This window comes from Rhodnius prolixus, unplaced genomic scaffold (genome assembly GCF_049639745.1).
Source record: "Rhodnius prolixus isolate KJV_2025 unplaced genomic scaffold, Rpr scaffold_23, whole genome shotgun sequence".
Classification (NCBI taxonomy): domain Eukaryota; kingdom Metazoa; phylum Arthropoda; class Insecta; order Hemiptera; family Reduviidae; genus Rhodnius; species Rhodnius prolixus.
The window spans coordinates 456978-481678 of record NW_027411627.1 but is presented as its reverse complement, the minus strand read 5'-3'; the positions used below and the strand labels follow the sequence as shown (position 1 = coordinate 481678).

Below are 24701 nucleotides of genomic sequence, written 5' to 3'. Positions count from 1 at the left end.
GGATTCGTTTAAATACAGTGAAATCTTTAACTCTAAATATCTGGTAAACTACTCAATAGATTTTCTTTATATTTTACCTGTATGCGGAGACTACTATTGTCTATAATTGTATGAAATTTCGTTAAAATTTGTCGACTAGGAAACGAGATATTTTGATCTAAATTTTGGATTCGTTTAAAAACAGTGAAATCTTTAACTCTAAATATCTGGTAAACTACTCGATAGATTTTCTTCATATTTTACCTGTATGCGGAGACTACTATTGTCTATAATTGTATGAAATTTCGTTAAAATCTATCGAGTAGGAAACGAGATATTTAGAGCTAAATTTTGGATTCGTTTAAATACAGTGAAATCTTTAACTCTAAATATCTGGTAAACTACTCAATAGATTTTCTTTATATTTTACCTGTATGCGGAGACTACTATTGTCTATGATTGTATGAAATTTCGGTAAAATCTATCGAGTAGGAAACGAGATATTTTTAGCTAAATTTTGGATTCGTTTAAAAACAGTGAAATCTTTAACTCTAAATATCTGGTAAACTAATCGATAGATTTTCTTTATATTTTACCTGTATACGGAGACTACTATTGTCTATGATTGTATGAAATTTCGTTAAAATCTATCGAGTAGGAAACGAGATATTTAGAGCTAAATTTTGGATTCGTTTAAAAACAGTGAAATATTTAACTCTAAATATCTGGTAAACTACTCAATAGATTTTCTTTATATTTTACCTGTATGCGGAGACTACTATTGTCTATGATTGTATGAAATTTCGGTAAAATCTATCGAGTAGGAAACGAGATATTTTTAGCTAAATTTTGGATTCGTTTAAAAACAGTGAAATCTTTAACTCTAAATATCTGGTAAACTAATCGATAGATTTTTTTTATATTTTACCTGTATACGGAGACTACTATTGTCTATGATTGTATGAAATTTCGTTAAAATCTATCGAGTAGGAAACGAGATATTTAGAGCTAAATTTTGGATTCGTTTAAAAACAGTGAAATATTTAACTCTAAATATCTGGTAAACTACTCGATAGATTTTCTTTATATTTTACCTGTATACGGAGACTACTATTGTCTATAATTGTATGAAATTTCGTTAAAATCTATTGAGTAGGAAACGAGATATTTAGAGCTAAATTTTGGATTCGTTTAAAAACAGTAAAATCTTTAACTCTAAATATCTGGTAAACTACTCGATAGATTTTCTTTATATTTTACCTGTATGCGGAGACTACTATTGTCTATAATTGTATGAAATTTCGTTAAAATCTATCGAGTAGGAAACGAGATATTTAGAGCTAAATTTTGGATTCGTTTAATAACAGTGAAATCATTAACTCTAAATATCTGGTAAACTACTCGATAGATTTTCTTTATATTTTACCTGTATACGGAGACTACTATTGCATATGATTGTATGAAATTTCGTTAAAATTTGTCGACTAGGAAACGAGATATTTAGAGCTAAATTTTGGATTCGTTTAATAACAGTGAAATCTTTAACTCTAAATATCTGGTAAACTACTCGATAGATTTTCTTTATATTTTACCTGTATACGGAGACTACTATTGCATATGATTGTATGAAATTTCGTTAAAATCTATCGAGTAGGAAACGAGATATTTAAAGCTAAATTTTGGATTCGTTTAAAAACAGTGAAATCTTTAACTCTAAATATCTGGTAAACTACTCGATAGATTTTCTTCATATTTTACCTGTATGCGGAGACTACTATTGTCTATAATTGTATGAAATTTCGTTAAAATCTATCGAGTAGGAAACGAGATATTTAGAGCTAAATTTTGGATTCGTTTAAAAACAGTGAAATATTTAACTCTAAATATCTGGTAAACTACTCAATAGATTTTCTTTATATTTTACCTGTATGCGGAGACTACTATTGTCTATAATTGTATGAAATTTCGTTAAAATTTGTCGACTAGGAAACGAGATATTTTGATCTAAATTTTGGATTCGTTTAAAAACAGTGAAATCTTTAACTCTAAATATCTGGTAAACTACTCGATAGATTTTCTTCATATTTTACCTGTATGCGGAGACTACTATTGTCTATAATTGTATGAAATTTCGTTAAAATCTATCGAGTAGGAAACGAGATATTTAGAGCTAAATTTTGGATTCGTTTAAAAACAGTGAAATATTTAACTCTAAATATCTGGTAAACTACTCAATAGATTTTATTTATATTTTACCTGTATACGAAGACTACTATTGTCTATAATTGTATGAAATTTCGTTAAAATTTGTCGACTAGGAAACGAGATATTTTGATCTAAATTTTGGATTCGTTTAAAAACAGTGAAATCTTTAACTCTAAATATCTGGTAAACTACTCGATAGATTTTCTTCATATTTTACCTGTATGCGGAGACTACTATTGTCTATAATTGTATGAAATTTCGTTAAAATCTATCGAGTAGGAAACGAGATATTTAGAGCTAAATTTTGGATTCGTTTAAAAACAGTGAAATATTTAACTCTAAATATCTGGTAAACTACTCAATAGATTTTCTTTATATTTTACCTGTATGCGGAGACTACTATTGTCTATGATTGTATGAAATTTCGGTAAAATCTATCGAGTAGGAAACGAGATATTTTTAGCTAAATTTTGGATTCGTTTAAAAACAGTGAAATCTTTAACTCTAAATATCTGGTAAACTAATCGATAGATTTTTTTTATATTTTACCTGTATACGGAGACTACTATTGTCTATGATTGTATGAAATTTCGTTAAAATCTATCGAGTAGGAAACGAGATATTTAGAGCTAAATTTTGGATTCGTTTAAAAACAGTGAAATATTTAACTCTAAATATCTGGTAAACTACTCGATAGATTTTCTTTATATTTTACCTGTATACGGAGACTACTATTGTCTATAATTGTATGAAATTTCGTTAAAATCTATTGAGTAGGAAACGAGATATTTAGAGCTAAATTTTGGATTCGTTTAAAAACAGTAAAATCTTTAACTCTAAATATCTGGTAAACTACTCGATAGATTTTCTTTATATTTTACCTGTATGCGGAGACTACTATTGTCTATAATTGTATGAAATTTCGTTAAAATCTATCGAGTAGGAAACGAGATATTTAGAGCTAAATTTTGGATTCGTTTAATAACAGTGAAATCATTAACTCTAAATATCTGGTAAACTACTCGATAGATTTTCTTTATATTTTACCTGTATACGGAGACTACTATTGCATATGATTGTATGAAATTTCGTTAAAATTTGTCGACTAGGAAACGAGATATTTAGAGCTAAATTTTGGATTCGTTTAATAACAGTGAAATCTTTAACTCTAAATATCTGGTAAACTACTCGATAGATTTTCTTTATATTTTACCTGTATACGGAGACTACTATTGCATATGATTGTATGAAATTTCGTTAAAATCTATCGAGTAGGAAACGAGATATTTAAAGCTAAATTTTGGATTCGTTTAAAAACAGTGAAATCTTTAACTCTAAATATCTGGTAAACTACTTGATAGATTTTCTTTATATTTTAGCTGTATACGGAGACTACTATTGTCTATAATTGTATGAAATTTCGTTAAAATTTGTCGACTAGGAAACGAGATATTTAGATCTAAATTTTGGATTCGTTTAAAAACAGTAAAATCTTTAACTCTAAATATCTGGTAAACTACTCCATAGATTTTCTTTATATTTTACCTGTATACGGAGACTACTATTGTCTATTATTGTATAAAATTTCGTTAAAATCTATCGAGTAGGAAACGAGATATTTAGAGCTAAATTTTGCATTCGTTTAAAAACAGTGAAATCTTTAACTCTAAATATCTGGTAAACTACTCCATAGATTTTCTTTATATTTTACCTGTATACGGAGACTACTATTGTCTATAATTGTATGAAATTTCGTTAAAATCTATCGAGTAGGAAACGAGATATTTAGAGCTAAATTTTGGATTCGTTTAAAACAGTGAAATATTTAACTCTAAATATCTGGTAAGCTACTAGATAGATTTTCTTTATATTTTACCTGTATACGGAGACTACTATTGTCTATAATTGTATGAAATTTCGTAAAAATCTATCGAGTAGGAAACGAGATATTTAGAGCTAAATTTTGGATTCGTTTAATAACAGTGAAATCTTTAACTCTTAATATCTGGTAAACTACTCGATAGATTTTCTTTATATTTTACCTGTATACGGAGACTACTATTGTCTATAATTGTATAAAAATTTCGTTAAAATTTGTCGACTAGGAAACGAGATATTTAGATCTAAATTTTGGTTTCGTTTTAAACAGTGAAATTTTTAACTTCAAATATCTCGTAAACTACTCGATAGATTTTATTTATATTTTACTTATATACGAAGACTACTATTGTCTATAATTGTATGAAATTTCGTTAAAATTTGTCGACTAGGAAACGAGATATTTTGATCTAAATTTTGGATTCGTTTAAAAACAGTGAAATCTTTAACTCTAAATATCTGGTAAACTACTCGATAGATTTTCTTCATATTTTACCTGTATGCGGAGACTACTATTGTCTATAATTGTATGAAATTTCGTTAAAATCTATCGAGTAGGAAACGAGATATTTAGAGCTAAATTTTGGATTCGTTTAAATACAGTGAAATCTTTAACTCTAAATATCTGGTAAACTACTCAATAGATTTTCTTTATATTTTACCTGTATGCGGAGACTACTATTGTCTATGATTGTATGAAATTTCGGTAAAATCTATCGAGTAGGAAACGAGATATTTTTAGCTAAATTTTGGATTCGTTTAAAAACAGTGAAATCTTTAACTCTAAATATCTGGTAAACTAATCGATAGATTTTCTTTATATTTTACCTGTATACGGAGACTACTATTGTCTATGATTGTATGAAATTTCGTTAAAATCTATCGAGTAGGAAAATAGATATTTAGAGCTAAATTTTGGATTCGTTTAAAAACAGTGAAATATTTAACTCTAAATATCTGGTAAACTACTCGATAGATTTTCTTTATATTTTACCTGTATACGGAGACTACTATTGTCTATAATTGTATGAAATTTCGTTAAAATCTATTGAGTAGGAAACGAGATATTTAGAGCTAAATTTTGGATTCGTTTAAAAACAGTAAAATCTTTAACTCTAAATATCTGGTAAACTACTCGATAGATTTTCTTTATATTTTACCTGTATGCGGAGACTACTATTGTCTATAATTGTATGAAATTTCGTTAAAATCTATCGAGTAGGAAACGAGATATTTAGAGCTAAATTTTGGATTCGTTTAATAACAGTGAAATCATTAACTCTAAATATCTGGTAAACTACTCGATAGATTTTCTTTATATTTTACCTGTATACGGAGACTACTATTGCATATGATTGTATGAAATTTCGTTAAAATCTATCGAGTAGGAAACGAGATATTTAAAGCTAAATTTTGGATTCGTTTAAAAACAGTGAAATCTTTAACTCTAAATATCTGGTAAACTACTTGATAGATTTTCTTTATATTTTAGCTGTATACGGAGACTACTATTGTCTATAATTGTATGAAATTTCGTTAAAATTTGTCGACTAGGAAACGAGATATTTAGAGCTAAATTTTGGATTCGTTTAATAACAGTGAAATCTTTAACTCTAAATATCTGGTAAACTACTCGATAGATTTTCTTTATATTTTACCTGTATACGGAGACTACTATTGCATATGATTGTATGAAATTTCGTTAAAATCTATCGAGTAGGAAACGAGATATTTAAAGCTAAATTTTGGATTCGTTTAAAAACAGTGAAATCTTTAACTCTAAATATCTGGTAAACTACTTGATAGATTTTCTTTATATTTTAGCTGTATACGGAGACTACTATTGTCTATAATTGTATGAAATTTCGTTAAAATTTGTCGACTAGGAAACGAGATATTTAGATCTAAATTTTGGATTCGTTTAAAAACAGTAAAATCTTTAACTCTAAATATCTGGTAAACTACTCCATAGATTTTCTTTATATTTTACCTGTATACGGAGACTACTATTGTCTATTATTGTATAAAATTTCGTTAAAATCTATCGAGTAGGAAACGAGATATTTAGAGCTAAATTTTGCATTCGTTTAAAAACAGTGAAATCTTTAACTCTAAATATCTGGTAAACTACTCGATAGATTTTCTTTATATTTTACCTGTATACGGAGACTACTATTGTCTATAATTGTATGAAATTTCGTTAAAATCTATCGAGTAGGAAACGAGATATTTAGAGCTAAATTTTGGATTCGTTTAAAAACAGTGAAATCTTTAACTCTAAATATCTGGTAAACTACTCGATAGATTTTCTTTGTATTTTACCTGTATATGGAGACTACTATTGTCTATGATTGTATGAAATTTCGGTAAAATCTATCGAGTAGGAAACAAGATATTTAGAGCTAAATTTTGGATTCGTTTAAAAACAGTGAAATCTTTAACTCTAAATATCTGGTAAACTACTCGATAGATTTTCTTTATATTTTACCTGTATACGGAGACTACTATTGTCTATAATTGTATGAAATTTCGTTAAAATCTATCGGGTAGGAAACAAGATATTTAGAACTAAATTTTGGATTCGTTTAAAAACAGTGAAATCTTTAACTCTAAATATCTGGTAAACTACTCGATAGATTTTCTTTATATTTTACCTGTATGCGGAGACTACTATTGTCTATAATTGTATGAAATTTCGTTAAAATCTATCGAGTAGGAAACGAGATATTTAGTGCTAAATTTTAGATTCGTTGAAAACAGTGAAATTTTTAACTTCAAATATCTCGTAAACTACTCGATAGATTTTCTTTATATTTTACCTGTATGCGGAGACTACTATTGTCTATAATTGTATGAAATTTCGTTAAAATCTATCGAGTAGGAAACGAGATATTTAGAGCTAAATTTTGGATTCGTTTAATAACAGTGAAATCTTTAACTCTTAATATCTGGTAAACTACTCGATAGATTTTCTTTATATTTTACCTGTATACGGAGACTACTATTGTCTATAATTGTATAAAAATTTCGTTAAAATTTGTCGACTAGGAAACGAGATATTTAGATCTAAATTTTGGTTTCGTTTTAAACAGTGAAATTTTTAACTTCAAATATCTCGTAAACTACTCGATAGATTTTATTTATATTTTACCTGTATACGAAGACTACTATTGTCTATAATTGTATGAAATTTCGTTAAAATCTATTGAGTAGGAAACGAGATATTTAGAGCTAAATTTTGGATTCGTTTAAAAACAGTGAAATCTTTAACTCTAAATATCTGGTAAACTAATCGATAGATTTTCTTTATATTTTACCTGTATACGGAGACTACTATTGTCTATGATTGTATGAAATTTCGTTAAAATCTATCGAGTAGGAAACGAGATATTTAGAGCTAAATTTTGGATTCGTTTAAAAACAGTGAAATATTTAACTCTAAATATCTGGTAAACTACTCGATAGATTTTCTTTATATTTTACCTGTATACGGAGACTACTATTGTCTATAATTGTATGAAATTTCGTTAAAATCTATTGAGTAGGAAACGAGATATTTAGAGCTAAATTTTGGATTCGTTTAAAAACAGTAAAATCTTTAACTCTAAATATCTGGTAAACTACTCGATAGATTTTCTTTATATTTTACCTGTATGCGGAGACTACTATTGTCTATAATTGTATGAAATTTCGTTAAAATCTATCGAGTAGGAAACGAGATATTTAGAGCTAAATTTTGGATTCGTTTAATAACAGTGAAATCATTAACTCTAAATATCTGGTAAACTACTCGATAGATTTTCTTTATATTTTACCTGTATACGGAGACTACTATTGCATATGATTGTATGAAATTTCGTTAAAATCTATCGAGTAGGAAACGAGATATTTAAAGCTAAATTTTGGATTCGTTTAAAAACAGTGAAATCTTTAACTCTAAATATCTGGTAAACTACTTGATAGATTTTCTTTATATTTTAGCTGTATACGGAGACTACTATTGTCTATAATTGTATGAAATTTCGTTAAAATTTGTCGACTAGGAAACGAGATATTTAGAGCTAAATTTTGGATTCGTTTAATAACAGTGAAATCTTTAACTCTAAATATCTGGTAAACTACTCGATAGATTTTCTTTATATTTTACCTGTATACGGAGACTACTATTGCATATGATTGTATGAAATTTCGTTAAAATCTATCGAGTAGGAAACGAGATATTTAAAGCTAAATTTTGGATTCGTTTAAAAACAGTGAAATCTTTAACTCTAAATATCTGGTAAACTACTTGATAGATTTTCTTTATATTTTAGCTGTATACGGAGACTACTATTGTCTATAATTGTATGAAATTTCGTTAAAATTTGTCGACTAGGAAACGAGATATTTAGATCTAAATTTTGGATTCGTTTAAAAACAGTAAAATCTTTAACTCTAAATATCTGGTAAACTACTCCATAGATTTTCTTTATATTTTACCTGTATACGGAGACTACTATTGTCTATTATTGTATAAAATTTCGTTAAAATCTATCGAGTAGGAAACGAGATATTTAGAGCTAAATTTTGCATTCGTTTAAAAACAGTGAAATCTTTAACTCTAAATATCTGGTAAACTACTCGATAGATTTTCTTTATATTTTACCTGTATACGGAGACTACTATTGTCTATAATTGTATGAAATTTCGTTAAAATCTATCGAGTAGGAAACGAGATATTTAGAGCTAAATTTTGGATTCGTTTAAAAACAGTGAAATCTTTAACTCTAAATATCTGGTAAACTACTCGATAGATTTTCTTTGTATTTTACCTGTATATGGAGACTACTATTGTCTATGATTGTATGAAATTTCGGTAAAATCTATCGAGTAGGAAACAAGATATTTAGAGCTAAATTTTGGATTCGTTTAAAAACAGTGAAATCTTTAACTCTAAATATCTGGTAAACTACTCGATAGATTTTCTTTATATTTTACCTGTATACGGAGACTACTATTGTCTATAATTGTATGAAATTTCGTTAAAATCTATCGGGTAGGAAACGAGATATTTAGAACTAAATTTTGGATTCGTTTAAAAACAGTGAAATCTTTAACTCTAAATATCTGGTAAACTACTCGATAGATTTTCTTTATATTTTACCTGTATGCGGATACTACTATTGTCTATAATTGTATGAAATTTCGTTAAAATCTATCGAGTAGGAAACGAGATATTTAGTGCTAAATTTTAGATTCGTTGAAAACAGTGAAATTTTTAACTTCAAATATCTCGTAAACTACTCGATAGATTTTCTTTATATTTTACCTGTATGCGGAGACTACTATTGTCTATAATTGTATGAAATTTCGTTAAAATCTATCGAGTAGGAAACGAGATATTTAGAGCTAAATTTTGGTTTCGTTTTAAACAGTGAAATTTTTAACTTCAAATATCTCGTAAACTACTCGATAGATTTTATTTATATTTTACCTGTATACGAAGACTACTATTGTCTATAATTGTATGAAATTTCGTTAAAATCTATTGAGTAGGAAACGAGATATTTAGAGCTAAATTTTGGATTCGTTTAAAAACAGTGAAATTTTTCACTTCAAATATCTCGTAAACTACTCGATAGATTTTCTTTATATTTTACCTGTATACGGAGACTACTATTGTCTATAATTGTATGAAATTTCGTTAAAATTTGTCGACTAGGAAACGAGATATTTTGATCTAAATTTTGGATTCGTTTAAAAACAGTGAAATCTTTAACTCTAAATATCTGGTAAACTACTCGATAGATTTTCTTTATATTTTACCTGTATGCGGAGATTACTATTGTCTATGATTGTATGAAATTTCGTTAAAAATCTATCGAGTAGGAAACGAGATATTTAGAGCTAAATTTTGGATTCGTTTAAAACAGTGAAATATTTAACTCTAAATATCTGGTAAGCTACTAGATAGATTTTCTTTATATTTTACCTGTATACCGAGACTGCTATTGTCTATGATTATATGAAATTTCGTTAAAATCTATCGAGTAGGAAACGAGATATTTAGAGCTAAAATTTGGATTCGTTTAAAAACAGTGAAATCTTTAACTCTAAATATATGGTAAACTATAAGATAGATTTTCTTTATATTTTACCTGTATACGGAGACTACTATTGTCTATAATTGTATGAAATTTCGTTAAAATCTATCGAGTAGGAAACGAGATATTTAGAGCTAAATTTTGGATTCGTTTAAAAACAGTGAAATCTTTAACTCTAAATATCTGGTAAACTACTCGATAGATTTTCTTTGTATTTTACCTGTATATGGAGACTACTATTGTCTATGATTGTATGAAATTTCGGTAAAATCTATCGAGTAGGAAACAAGATATTTAGAGCTAAATTTTGGATTCGTTTAAAAACAGTGAAATCTTTAACTCTAAATATCTGGTAAACTACTCGATAGATTTTCTTTATATTTTACCTGTATACGCAGACTACTATTGTCTATAATTGTATGAAATTTCGTTAAAATCTATCGGGTAGGAAACGAGATATTTAGAACTAAATTTTGGATTCGTTTAAAAACAGTGAAATCTTTAACTCTAAATATCTGGTAAACTACTCGATAGATTTTCTTTATATTTTACCTGTATGCGGAGACTACTATTGTCTATAAATGTATGAAATTTCGTTAAAATCTATCGAGTAGGAAACGAGATATTTAGTGCTAAATTTTAGATTCGTTGAAAACAGTGAAATTTTTAACTTCAAATATCTAGTAAACTACTCGATAGATTTTCTTTATATTTTACCTGTATACGGAGACTACTATTGTCTATAATTGTATAAAAATTTCGTTAAAATTTGTCGACTAGGAAACGAGATATTTAGATCTAAATTTTAGTTTCGTTTTAAACAGTGAAATTTTTAACTTCAAATATCTCGTAAACTACTTGATAGATTTTATTTATATTTTACCTGTATACGGAGACTACCATTGTCTATAATTGTATGAAATTTCGTTAAAATCTATCGAGTAGGAAACGAGATATTTAGAGCTAAAATTTGGATTCGTTTAAAAACAGTGAAATATTTAACTCTAAATATCTGGTAAACTACTCGATACATTTTCTTTATATTTTACCTGTATACGGAGACTACTATTGTCTATAATTGTATGAAATTTCGTTAAAATTTATCGACTAGGAAACGAGATATTTAGAGCTAAATTTTGGATTCGTTTAAAAACAGTGAAATCTTTAACTCTAAATATCTGGTAAAATACTCGATAGATTTTCTTTATATTTTACGTGTATGCGGAGATTACTATTGTCTATAATTGTATGAAATTTTGTTAAAATCTATCGAGTAGGAAACGAGATATTTAGAGCTAAATTTTGGATTCGTTTAAAACAGTGAAATATTTAACTCTAAATATCTGGTAAGCTGCCAGATAGATTTTCTTTATATTTTACCTGTATACGGAGACTACTATTGTCTATAATTGTATGAAATTTCGTAAAAATCTGTCGACTAGGAAACGAGATATTTAGAGCTAATTTTTGGATTCGTTTAAAAACAGTGAAATCTTTAACTCTAAATATCTGGTAAACTACTAGATAGATTTTCTTTATATTTAGCTGTATACCGAGACTACTATTGTCTATGATTATATGAAATTTCGTTAAAATTTATCGAGTAGGAAACGAGATATTTAGAGCTAAATTTTGGATTCGTTTAAAAACAGTGAAATCTTTAACTCTATATATCTCGTAAACTACTCGATAGATTTTCTTTATATTTTACCTGTATACGGAGACTACTATTGTCTATAATTGTATGAAATTTCGTTAAAATCTATCGAGTAGTTAACGAGATATTTAGAGCTAAATTTTGGATTCGTTTAAAAACAGTGAAATCTTTAACTCTAAATATCTGGTAAACTACTCGATAGATTTTCTTTATATTTTACCTGTATACGGAGACTACTATTGTCTATAATTGTATAAAAATTTCGTTAAAGTTTGTCGACTAGGAAACGAGATATTTAGATCTAAATTTTAGTTTCGTTTTAAACAGTGAAATTTTTAACTTCAAATATCTCGTAAACTACTTGATAGATTTTATTTATATTTTACCTGTATACGGAGACTACCATTGTCTATAATTGTATGAAATTTCGTTAAAATCTATCGAGTAGGAAACGAGATATTTAGAGCTAAATTTTGGATTCGTTTAAAAACAGTGAAATCTTTAACTCTAAATATCTGGTAAACTACTTGATAGATTTTCTTTATATTTTAGCTGTATACGGAGACTACTATTGTCTATAATTGTATGAAATTTCGTTAAAATTTGTCGACTAGGAAACGAGATATTTAGATCTAAATTTTGGATTCGTTTAAAAACAGTAAAATCTTTAACTCTAAATATCTGGTAAACTACTCGATAGATTTTCTTTGTATTTTACCTGTATATGGAGACTACTATTGTCTATGATTGTATGAAATTTCGGTAAAATCTATCGAGTAGGAAACAAGATATTTAGAGCTAAATTTTGGATTCGTTTAAAAACAGTGAAATCTTTAACTCTAAATATCTGGTAAACTACTCGATAGATTTTCTTTATATTTTACCTGTATACGGAGACTACTATTGTCTATAATTGTATGAAATTTCGTTAAAATCTATCGGGTAGGAAACGAGATATTTCGATCTAAATTTTGGATTCGTTTAAAAACAGTGAAATCTTTAACTCTAAATATCTGGTAAACTACTCGATAGATTTTCTTTATATTTTACCTGTATACGGAGACTACTATTGTCTATAATTGTATGAAATTTCGTTAAAATCTATCGAGTAGGAAACGAGATATTTAGAGCTAAATTTTGGTTTCGTTTAAAACAGTGAAATTTTTAACTTCAAATATCTCGTAAACTACTCAATAGATTTTTTTTATATTTTACGTGTATACGGAGACTACTATTGTCTATAATTGTATGAAATTTCGTTAAAATCTGTCGACTAGGAACCGAGATATTTAGATCTAAATTTTGGTTTCGTTTAAAACAGTGAAATATTTAACTCTAAATATCTGGTAAGCTACTAGATAGATTTTCTTTATATTTTACCTGTATACGGAGACTACTATTGTCTATAATTGTATGAAATTTCGTAAAAATCTGTCGACTAGGAAACGAGATATTTAGAGCTAAATTTTGGATTCGTTTATAAACAGTGAAATCTTTACCTCTAAATATCTGGTAAACTACTAGATAGATTTTCTTTATATTTTACCTGTATACGGAGACTACTATTGTCTATGATTATATGAAATTTCGTTAAAATCTATTGAGTAGGAAACGAGATATTTAGAGCTAAATTTTGGATTCGTTTAAAACAGTGAAATATTTAACTCTAAATATCTGGTAAGCTACTAGATAGATTTTCTTTATATTTTACCTGTATACGGAGACTACTATTGTCTATAATTGTATGAAATTTCGTAAAAATCTGTCGACTAAGAAACGAGATATTTAGAGCTAAATTTTGGATTCGTTTAAAAACAGTGAAATCTTTAACTCTAAATATCTGGTAAACTACTCGATAGATTTTCTTTATATTTTACCTGTATGCGGAGACTACTATTGTCTATGATTATATGAAATTTCGTTAAAATCTATCGAGTAGGAAACGAGATATTTAGAGCTAAATTTTGGTTTCGTTTAAAACAGTGAAATTTTTAACTCTAAATATCTGGTAAACTACTCGATAGATTTTCTTTATATTTTACCTGTATACGGAGACTACTATTGTCTATAATTGTATGAAATTTCGTTAAAATCTATCGAGTAGGAAACGAGATATTTAGAGCTAAATTTTGCATTCGTTTAAAAACAGTGAAATCTTTAACTCTAAATATCTGGTAAACTACTCGATAGATTTTCTTTATATTTTACCTGTATGCGGAGACTACTATTGTCTATAATTGTATGAAATTTCGTTAAAATCTATCGAGTAGGAAACGAGATATTTAGTGCTAAATTTTAGATTCGTTGAAAACAGTGAAATTTTTAACTTCAAATATCTCGTAAACTACTCGATAGATTTTCTTTATATTTTAGCTGTATACGGAGACTACTATTGTCTATAATTGTATGAAATTTCGTTAAAATTTGTCGACTAGGAAACGAGATATTTAGATCTAAATTTTGGATTCGTTTAAAAACAGTGAAATCTTTAACTCTAAATATCTGGTAAACTACTCGATAGATTTTCTTTATATTTTACCTGTATGCGGAGATTACTATTGTCTATAATTGTATGAAATTTCGTTAAAAATCTATCGAGTAGGAAACGAGATATTTAGAGCTAAATTTTGGATTCGTTTAAAACAGTGAAATCTTTAACTCTAAATATCTGGTAAACTACTCGATAGATTTTCTTTATATTTTACCTGTATACGGAGACTACTATTGTCTATAATTGTATGAAATTTCGTTAAAATCTATCGAGTAGGAAACGAGATATTTAGAGCTAAATTTTGGATTCGTTTCAAAACAGTGAAATCTTTAACTCTAAATATATGGTAAACTATAAGATAGATTTTCATTATATTTTACCTGTATACGGAGACTACTATTGTCTATAATTGTATGAAATTTCGTTAAAATCTGTCGACTAGGAAACGAGATATTTCGATCTAAATTTTGGTTTCGTTTAAAAACAGTGAAATCTTTAACTCTAAATATCTGGTAAACTACTCGATAGATTTTCTTTATATTTTAGCTGTATACGGAGACTACTATTGTCTATAATTGTATGAAATTTCGTTAAAATTTATCGACTAGGAAACGAGATATTTAGAGCTAAATTTTGGATTCGTTTAAAAACAGTGAAATCTTTAACTCTAAATATCTGGTAAAATACTCGATAGATTTTCTTTATATTTTACGTGTATGCGGAGATTACTATTGTCTATAATTGTATGAAATTTTGTTAAAATCTATCGAGTAGGAAACGAGATATTTAGAGCTAAATTTTGGATTCGTTTAAAACAGTGAAATATTTAACTCTAAATATCTGGTAAGCTGCCAGATAGATTTTCTTTATATTTTACCTGTATACGGAGACTACTATTGTCTATAATTGTATGAAATTTCGTAAAAATCTGTCGACTAGGAAACGAGATATTTAGAGCTAATTTTTGGATTCGTTTAAAAACAGTGAAATCTTTAACTCTAAATATCTGGTAAACTACTAGATAGATTTTCTTTATATTTAGCTGTATACCGAGACTACTATTGTCTATGATTATATGAAATTTCGTTAAAATTTATCGAGTAGGAAACGAGATATTTAGAGCTAAATTTTGGATTCGTTTAAAAACAGTGAAATCTTTAACTCTATATATCTCGTAAACTACTCGATAGATTTTCTTTATATTTTACCTGTATACGGAGACTACTATTGTCTATAATTGTATGAAATTTCGTTAAAATCTATCGAGTAGGAAACGAGATATTTAGAGCTAAATTTTGGATTCGTTTAAAAACAGTGAAATCTTTAACTCTAAATATCTGGTAAACTACTCGATAGATTTTCTTTATATTTTACCTGTATACGGAGACTACTATTGTCTATAATTGTATGAAATTTCTTTAAAATTTGTCGACTAGGAAACGAGATATTTAGATCTAAATTTTGGTTTCGTTTTAAACAGTGAAATCTTTAACTCTAAATATCTGGTAAACTACTCGATAGATTTTCTTTATATTTTACCTGTATACGGAGACTACTATTGTCTATAATTGTATGAAATTTCGTTAAAATCTATCAAGTAGGAAACGAGATATTTAGAACTAAATTTTGGATTCGTTTAAAAACAGTGAAATCTTTAACTCTAAATATCTGGTAAACTACTCGATAGATTTTCTTTATATTTTACCTGTATGCGGAGACTACTATTGTCTATAATTGTATGAAATTTCGTTAAAATCTATCGAGTAGGAAACGAGATATTTAGAGCTAAATTTTGGATTCGTTTAAAACAGTGAAATATTTAACTCTAAATATCTGGTAAGCTGCCAGATAGATTTTCTTTATATTTTACCTGTATACGGAGACTACTATTGTCTATAATTGTATGAAATTTCGTAAAAATCTGTCGACTAGGAAACGAGATATTTAGAGCTAATTTTTGGATTCGTTTAAAAACAGTGAAATCTTTAACTCTAAATATCTGGTAAACTACTAGATAGATTTTCTTTATATTTAGCTGTATACCGAGACTACTATTGTCTATGATTATATGAAATTTCGTTAAAATTTATCGAGTAGGAAACGAGATATTTAGAGCTAAATTTTGGATTCGTTTAAAAACAGTGAAATCTTTAACTCTATATATCTCGTAAACTACTCGATAGATTTTCTTTATATTTTACCTGTATACGGAGACTACTATTGTCTATAATTGTATGAAATTTCGTTAAAATCTATCGAGTAGGAAACGAGATATTTAGAGCTAAATTTTGGATTCGTTTAAAAACAGTGAAATCTTTAACTCTAAATATCTGGTAAACTACTCGATAGATTTTCTTTATATTTTACCTGTATACGGAGACTACTATTGTCTATAATTGTATGAAATTTCTTTAAAATTTGTCGACTAGGAAACGAGATATTTAGATCTAAATTTTGGTTTCGTTTTAAACAGTGAAATCTTTAACTCTAAATATCTGGTAAACTACTCGATAGATTTTCTTTATATTTTACCTGTATACGGAGACTACTATTGTCTATAATTGTATGAAATTTCGTTAAAATCTATCAAGTAGGAAACGAGATATTTAGAACTAAATTTTGGATTCGTTTAAAAACAGTGAAATCTTTAACTCTAAATATCTGGTAAACTACTCGATAGATTTTCTTTATATTTTACCTGTATGCGGAGACTACTATTGTCTATAATTGTATGAAATTTCGTTAAAATCTATCGAGTAGGAAACGAGATATTTAGAGCTAAAATTTGGATTCGTTTAAAAACAGTGAAATATTTAACTCTAAATATCTGGTAAACTACTCGATAGATTTTCTTTATATTTTACGTGTATGCGGAGATTACTATTTTCTATAATTGTATGAAATTTCGTTAAAATCTATCGAGTAGGAAACGAGATATTTAGAGCTAAATTTTGGATTCGTTTAAAACAGTGAAATCTTTAACTCTAAATATCTGGTAAACTACTCGATAGATTTTCTTTATATTTTACCTGTATGCGGAGACTGCTATTGTCTATTATTGTATGAAATTTCGTTAAAATCTATCGAGTAGGAAACGAGATATTTAGAGCTAAATTTTGGATTCGTTTAAAAACTGTGAAATCTTTAACTCTAAATATCTGGTAAACTACTCGATAGATTTTCTTTATATTTTACCTGTATGCGGAGACTACTATTGTCTATAATTGTATGAAATTTCGTTAAAATCTATCGAGTAGGAAACGAGATATTTAGTGCTAAATTTTAGATTCGTTGAAAACAGTGAAATTTTTAACTTCAAATATCTCGTAAACTACTCGATAGATTTTCTTTATATTTTACCTGTATACGGAGACTACTATTGTCTATAATTGTATAAAAATTTCGTTAAAATTTGTCGACTAGGAAACGAGATATTTAGATCTAAATTTTGGTTTCGTTTTAAACGGTGAAATTTTTAACTTCAAATATCTCGTAAACTACTCGATAGATTTTCTTTATATTTTACCTGTATACGGAGACTACTGTTGTCTATAATTGTATAAAAATTTCGTTAATATTTGTCGACTAGGAAACGAGATATTTAGATCTAAATTTTGGTTTCGTTTTAAACAGTGAAATTTTTAACTTCAAATATCTCGTAAACTACTCGATAGATTTTCTTTATATTTTACCTGTATACGAAGACTACTATTGTCTATAATTGTATGAAATTTCGTTAAAATTTGTCGACTAGGAAACGAGATATTTAGAGCTAAATTTTGGATTCGTTTAAAAACAGTGAAATCTTTAACTCTAAATATCTGGTAAAATACTCGATAGATTTTCTTTATATTTTACCTGTATACCGAGACTGCTATTGTCTATGATTATATGAAATTTCGTTAAAATCTATCGAGTAGGAAACGAGATATTTAGAGCTAAAATTTGGATTCGTTTAAAAACAGTGAAATCTTTAACTCTAAATATATGGTAAACTATAAGATAGATTTTCTTTATATTTTACCTGTATACGGAGACTACTATTGTCTATAATTGTATGAAATTTCGTTAAAATCTATCGAGTAGGAAACGAGATATTTAGAGCTAAATTTTGGATTCGTTTAAAAACAGTGAAATCTTTAACTCTAAATATCTGGTAAACTACTCGATAGATTTTCTTTGTATTTTACCTGTATATGGAGACTACTATTGTCTATGATTGTATGAAATTTCGGTAAAATCTATCGAGTAGGAAACAAGATATTTAGAGCTAAATTTTGGATTCGTTTAAAAACATTGAAATCTTTAACTCTAAATATCTGGTAAACTACTCGATAGATTTTCTTTATATTTTACCTGTATACGGAGACTACTATTGTCTATAATTGTTTGAAATTTCGTTAAAATCTATCGAGTAGGAAACGAGATATTTAGAACTAAATTTTGGATTCGTTTAAAAACAGTGAAATCTTTAACTCTAAATATCTGGTAAACTACTCGATAGATTTTCTTTATATTTTACCTGTATGCGGAGACTACTATTGTCTATAATTGTATGAAATTTCGTTAAAATCTATCGAGTAGGAAACGAGATATTTAGTGCTAAATTTTAGATTCGTTGAAAACAGTGAAATTTTTAACTTCAAATATCTCGTAAACTACTCGATAGATTTTCTTTATATTTTACCTGTATACGGAGACTACTATTGTCTATAATTGTATAAAAATTTCGTTAAAATTTGTCGACTAGGAAACGAGATATTTAGATCTAAATTTTAGTTTCGTTTTAAACAGTGAAATTTTTAACTTCAAATATCTCGTAAACTACTTGATAGATTTTATTTATATTTTACCTGTATTCGGAGACTACCATTGTCTATAATTGTATGAAATTTCGTTAAAATCTATCGAGTAGGAAACGAGATATTTAGAGCTAAAATTTGGATTCGTTTAAAAACAGTGAAATATTTAACTCTAAATATCTGGTAAACTACTCGATACATTTTCTTTATATTTTACCTGTATACGGAGACTACTATTGTCTATAATTGTATGAAATTTCGTTAAAATTTATCGACTAGGAAACGAGATATTTAGAGCTAAATTTTGGATTCGTTTAAAAACAGTGAAATCTTTAACTCTAAATATCTGGTAAAATACTCGATAGATTTTATTTATATTTTACGTGTATGCGGAGATTACTATTGTCTATAATTGTATGAAATTTCGTTAAAATCTATCGAGTAGGAAACGAGATATTTAGAGCTAAAATTTGGATTCTTTTAAAAACAGTGAAATATTTAACTCTAAATATCTGGTAAACTACTCGATACATTTTCTTTATATTTTACCTGTATACGGAGACTACTATTGTCTATAATTGTATGAAATTTCGTTAAAATTTATCGACTAGGAAACGAGATATTTAGAGCTAAATTTTGGATTCGTTTAAAAACAGTGAAATCTTTAACTCTAAATATCTGGTAAAATACTCGATAGATTTTCTTTATATTTTACGTGTATGCGGAGATTACTATTGTCTATAATTGTATGAAATTTTGTTAAAATCTATCGAGTAGGAAACGAGATATTTAGAGCTAAATTTTGGATTCGTTTAAAACAGTGAAATATTTAACTCTAAATATCTGGTAAGCTACCAGATAGATTTTCTTTATATTTTACCTGTATACGGAGACTACTATTGTCTATAATTGTATGAAATTTCGTAAAAATCTGTCGACTAGGAAACGAGATATTTAGAGCTAATTTTTGGATTCGTTTAAAAACAGTGAAATCTGTAACTCTAAATATCTGGTAAACTACTAGATAGATTTTCTTTATATTTAGCTGTATACCGAGACTACTATTGTCTATGATTATATGAAATTTCGTTAAAATTTATCGAGTAGGAAACGAGATATTTAGAGCTAAAATTTGGATTCGTTTAAAAACAGTGAAATCTTTAACTCTAAATATATGGTAAACTATAAGATAGATTTTCTTTATATTTTACCTGTATACGGAGACTACTATTGTCTATAATTGTATGAAATTTCGTTAAAATCTATCGAGTAGGAAACGAGAAATTTAGAGCTAAATTTTGGATTCGTTTAAAAACAGTGAAATCTTTAACTCTATATATCTCGTAAACTACTCGATAGATTTTCTTTATATTTTACCTGTATACGGAGACTACTATTGTCTATAATTGTATGAAATTTCGTTAAAATCTATCGAGTAGGAAACGAGATATTTAGAGCTAAATTTTGGATTCGTTTAAAAACAGTGAAATCTTTAACTCTAAATATCTGGTAAACTACTCGATAGATTTTCTTTATATTTTACCTGTATACGGAGACTACTATTGTCTATAATTGTATGAAATTTCTTTAAAATTTGTCGACTAGGAAACGAGATATTTAGATCTAAATTTTGGTTTCGTTTTAAACAGTGAAATCTTTAACTCTAAATATCTGGTAAACTACTCGATAGATTTTCTTTATATTTTACCTGTATACGGAGACTACTATTGTCTATAATTGTATGAAATTTCGTTAAAATCTATCAAGTAGGAAACGAGATATTTAGAACTAAATTTTGGATTCGTTTAAAAACAGTGAAATCTTTAACTCTAAATATCTGGTAAACTACTCGATAGATTTTCTTTATATTTTACCTGTATGCGGAGACTACTATTGTCTATAATTGTATGAAATTTCGTTAAAATCTATCGAGTAGGAAACGAGATATTTAGAGCTAAAATTTGGATTCGTTTAAAAACAGTGAAATATTTAACTCTATATATCTGGTAAACTACTCGATAGATTTTCTTTATATTTTACGTGTATGCGGAGATTACTATTGTCTATAATTGTATGAAATTTCGTTAAAATCTATCGAGTAGGAAACGAGATATTTAGAGCTAAATTTTGGATTCGTTTAAAACAGTGAAATATTTAACTCTAAATATCTGGTAAGCTACTAGATAGATTTTCTTTATATTTTACCTGTATACGGAGACTACTATTGTCTATAATTGTATGAAATTTCGTAATAATCTGTCGACTAGGAAACGAGATATTTAGAGCTAAATTTTGGATTCGTTTAAAAACAGTGAAATCTTTATCTCTAAATATCTGGTAAACTACTAGATAGATTTTCTTTATATTTTACCTGTATACCGAGACTACTATTGTCTATGATTATATGAAATTTCGTTAAAATTTATCGAGTAGGAAACGAGATATTTAGAGCTAAAATTTGGATTCGTTTAAAAACAGTGAAATCTTTAACTCTAAATATATGGTAAACTATAAGATAGATTTTCTTTATATTTTACCTGTATACGGAGACTACTATTGTCTATAATTGTATGAAATTTCGTTAAAATCTATCGAGTAGGAAACGAGATATTTAGAGCTAAATTTTGGATTCGTTTAAAAACAGTGAAATCTTTAACTCTATATATCTGGTAAACTACTCGATAGATTTTCTTTATATTTTACCTGTATACGGAGACTACTATTGTCTATAATTGTATGAAATTTCGTTAAAATCTATGGAGTAGGAAACGAGATATTTAGAGCTAAAATTTGGATTCGTTTAAAAACAGTGAAATCTTTAACTCTAAATATCTGGTAAACTACTAGATAGATTTTCTTTATATTTTACCTGTATACGGAGACTACTATTTTCTATAATTGTATGAAATTTCGTTAAAATCTATCGAGTAGGAAACGAGATATTTAGAGCTAAATTTTGGATTCGTTTAAAAACAGTGAAATCTTTAACTCTATATATCTGGTAAACTACTCGATAGATTTTCTTTATATTTTACCTGTATACGGAGACTACTATTGTCTATAATTGTATGAAATTTCGGTAAAATCTATCGAGTAGGAAACGAGATATTTAGAGCTAAAATTTGGATTCGTTTAAAAACAGTGAAATCTTTAACTCTAAATATCTGGTAAACTACTAGATAGATTTTCTTTATATTTTACCTGTATACGGAGACTACTATTTTCTATAATTGTATGAAATTTCGTTAAAATCTATCGAGTAGGAAACGAGATATTTAGAGCTAAATTTTGGATTCGTTTAAAAACAGTGAAATCTTTAACTCTAAATATCTGGTAAACTACTCGATAGATTTTCTTTATATTTTACCTGTATACGGAGACTACTATTGTCTATAATTGTATGAAATTTCGTTAAAATTTGTCGACTAGGAAACGAGATATTTAGATCTAAATTTTGGTTTCGTTTTAAACAGTGAAATTTTTAACTTCAAATATCTCGTAAACTACTCGATAGATTTTTTTTATATTTTACCTGTATACGGAGACTACTATTGTCTATAATTGTATGAAATTTCGTTAAAATCTATCGAGTAGGAAACGAGATACTTAGAGCTAAACTTTGGATTCGTTTAAAACCAGTGAAATCTTTAACTCTAAATATCTCGTAAACTACTCGATAGATTTTCTTTATATTTTACCTGTATACGGAGACTACTATTGTCTATAATTGTTTGAAATTTCGTTAAAATTTGTCGACTAGGAAACGAGATATTTAGATCTAAATTTTGGTTTCGTTTAAAACAGTGAAATTTTTAACTTCAAATATCTCGTAAACTACTCGATAGATTTTCTTTATATTTTACCTGTATACGGGAACTACTATTGTCTATGATTGTATGAAATTTCGTTAAAATCTATCGAGTAGGAAACGAGATATTTAGAGCTAAATTTTAGATTCGTTGAAAACAGTGAAATCTTTAACTTTAAATACCATGAAAATTTATACAATGAGAAATGTTGTCTCCATATACAGGTGAATTAGTTAAAACTGTCCGGTAGGACAGTTGTATAAGGGTTAATAATTGGCATTATTTTAGTAGCAGTAGTTATTGAGTTATGGGAGGTTGAGGTTTTGGTGTTTTCAAATCCTTAAAATTTCCCATCTCCATTTTTTTTTTTTTTTGTATTCATCAGATTTGTATGTTTTTTTTTTACCAAATAGTAGGATAAAAGATCTTACCAGTGGTAGTTACGGTTCTAATTTTTATACTATATCAGGATTGTTTCTAATGTCAAGAAAATTTGTTAGGCAGATATATAACTTTGCGGAATAGAAATAAGGATAATCTATCCAAACGGTACTAAAATTTCTTTAACAAAAGCCTACAGTTTATAAAGTTAGGTATAAGGGTTGTCTAAGCGCTAAAAGGCGCTCAAATCGGCTGTTACCTCTTTAGTAGGTAACAGTAGAATTAGTCGCAGGCTGAGTGTTTACGTTTTTGAACTGTACAATGTTAATAATAATGAGATTTGTCTGAAATATCAGGAATTGGTTGAAAGTTTTTTAGATAGAAACTTGGGGATTTATGGACAAGACTCTATCACAATCGAAACCGCTTTTTATCTCAAAGAGGACATTTGGACTTTTGGACACATGTTCTCCTACCTAGTAGGTACGGAACTCATTCTAAACTTCCTTCTTGTAACTAAATCCTTTTTTTGCTTGCAGAGGAAATGACCGTAGTAATGCTGTTTTTGAATACGACCATTCACGTCATCATGTACGTATACTACTTCCTTTCTAATCTAGGACCGGCTGTGCAGAAGTTCCTCTGGTGGAAGAAGTACATCACCTTGCTCCAAATGGTAAGTTTGCTTGTGTAGTTACCAAAAAAATGCAGAAAATGCGATTTTCTGTGCAGGATCAGATCGCTACTTTTCTCTGTCATAGCGTATTTCTTTTTAATTAATTATTTTAGCAAATCATAATCGTCAAATTATCGTTTGTCCAAATACTGTGTGTAACTAGCGCGGAAGTTTGTTCTTAGTTGGTGCGATTACAACACTCTCTTCCGCCTTGTGATGCAATAATGCCGCACTCGCATTTCTTTCCGCACAGTTCATCCAAATAATTATCCATTTTCTGTTGCAGCTGCAGTTCATTGCAATACTGTCACTATTTGCAAAATTGAATCTAGAAGGATGCAAGTCTAGTCCTTATTTCACGCTAATATGGACCTTCATTACTAGCTCCTTCGTAGTTCTGTTTACCCACTTCTACACAAACACTTACAAGAAGAAAACAGAAGTCCCAGTAAGTGAACAGAAATTTTTATTTCTTTTTTTTAAACCTTAAAATATTTAGGGTAACTTAATTATTTTTTTTTTTTAATTTTATTTTTAGTTTCTACAAAAGTCTAATTAAATAATGGCAGACAAGAAACGGAATGTAGAAAATATTGATTGTTATTTTATCAGTCTGAGTGAACTTCGTAAAATATTTTATTATTACAAGTTTATTTAACGACAGAGAAGTATTCATTTCTTTTTTATAATAATTTTCAATGTTAAGGAAAATATGTTTATGTTACCTTTTCAAATTAGTT

The 24701-nt window shown here is 27.6% G+C and overlaps 1 protein-coding gene across 4 annotated transcripts in view; it reads left to right on the top strand.

The window, feature by feature from the left end:
- Positions 1-24629, top strand: part of LOC141459859 (very long chain fatty acid elongase 7-like) — a 91336-nt gene extending 66707 nt beyond the window's left edge. For all 4 annotated transcript variants that reach the window (XM_074139399.1, XM_074139401.1, XM_074139400.1 and 1 more), the window contains exons 6-8: positions 23825-23961; positions 24248-24409; positions 24500-24629. In XM_074139399.1, coding sequence (XP_073995500.1) covers positions 23825-23961; positions 24248-24409; positions 24500-24520 — 320 coding nt within the window. In that variant the 3' untranslated portion in view covers positions 24521-24629. The remainder of the gene's footprint in view (positions 1-23824; positions 23962-24247; positions 24410-24499) is intronic.
- Positions 24630-24701: the final 72 nt, after the last annotated feature.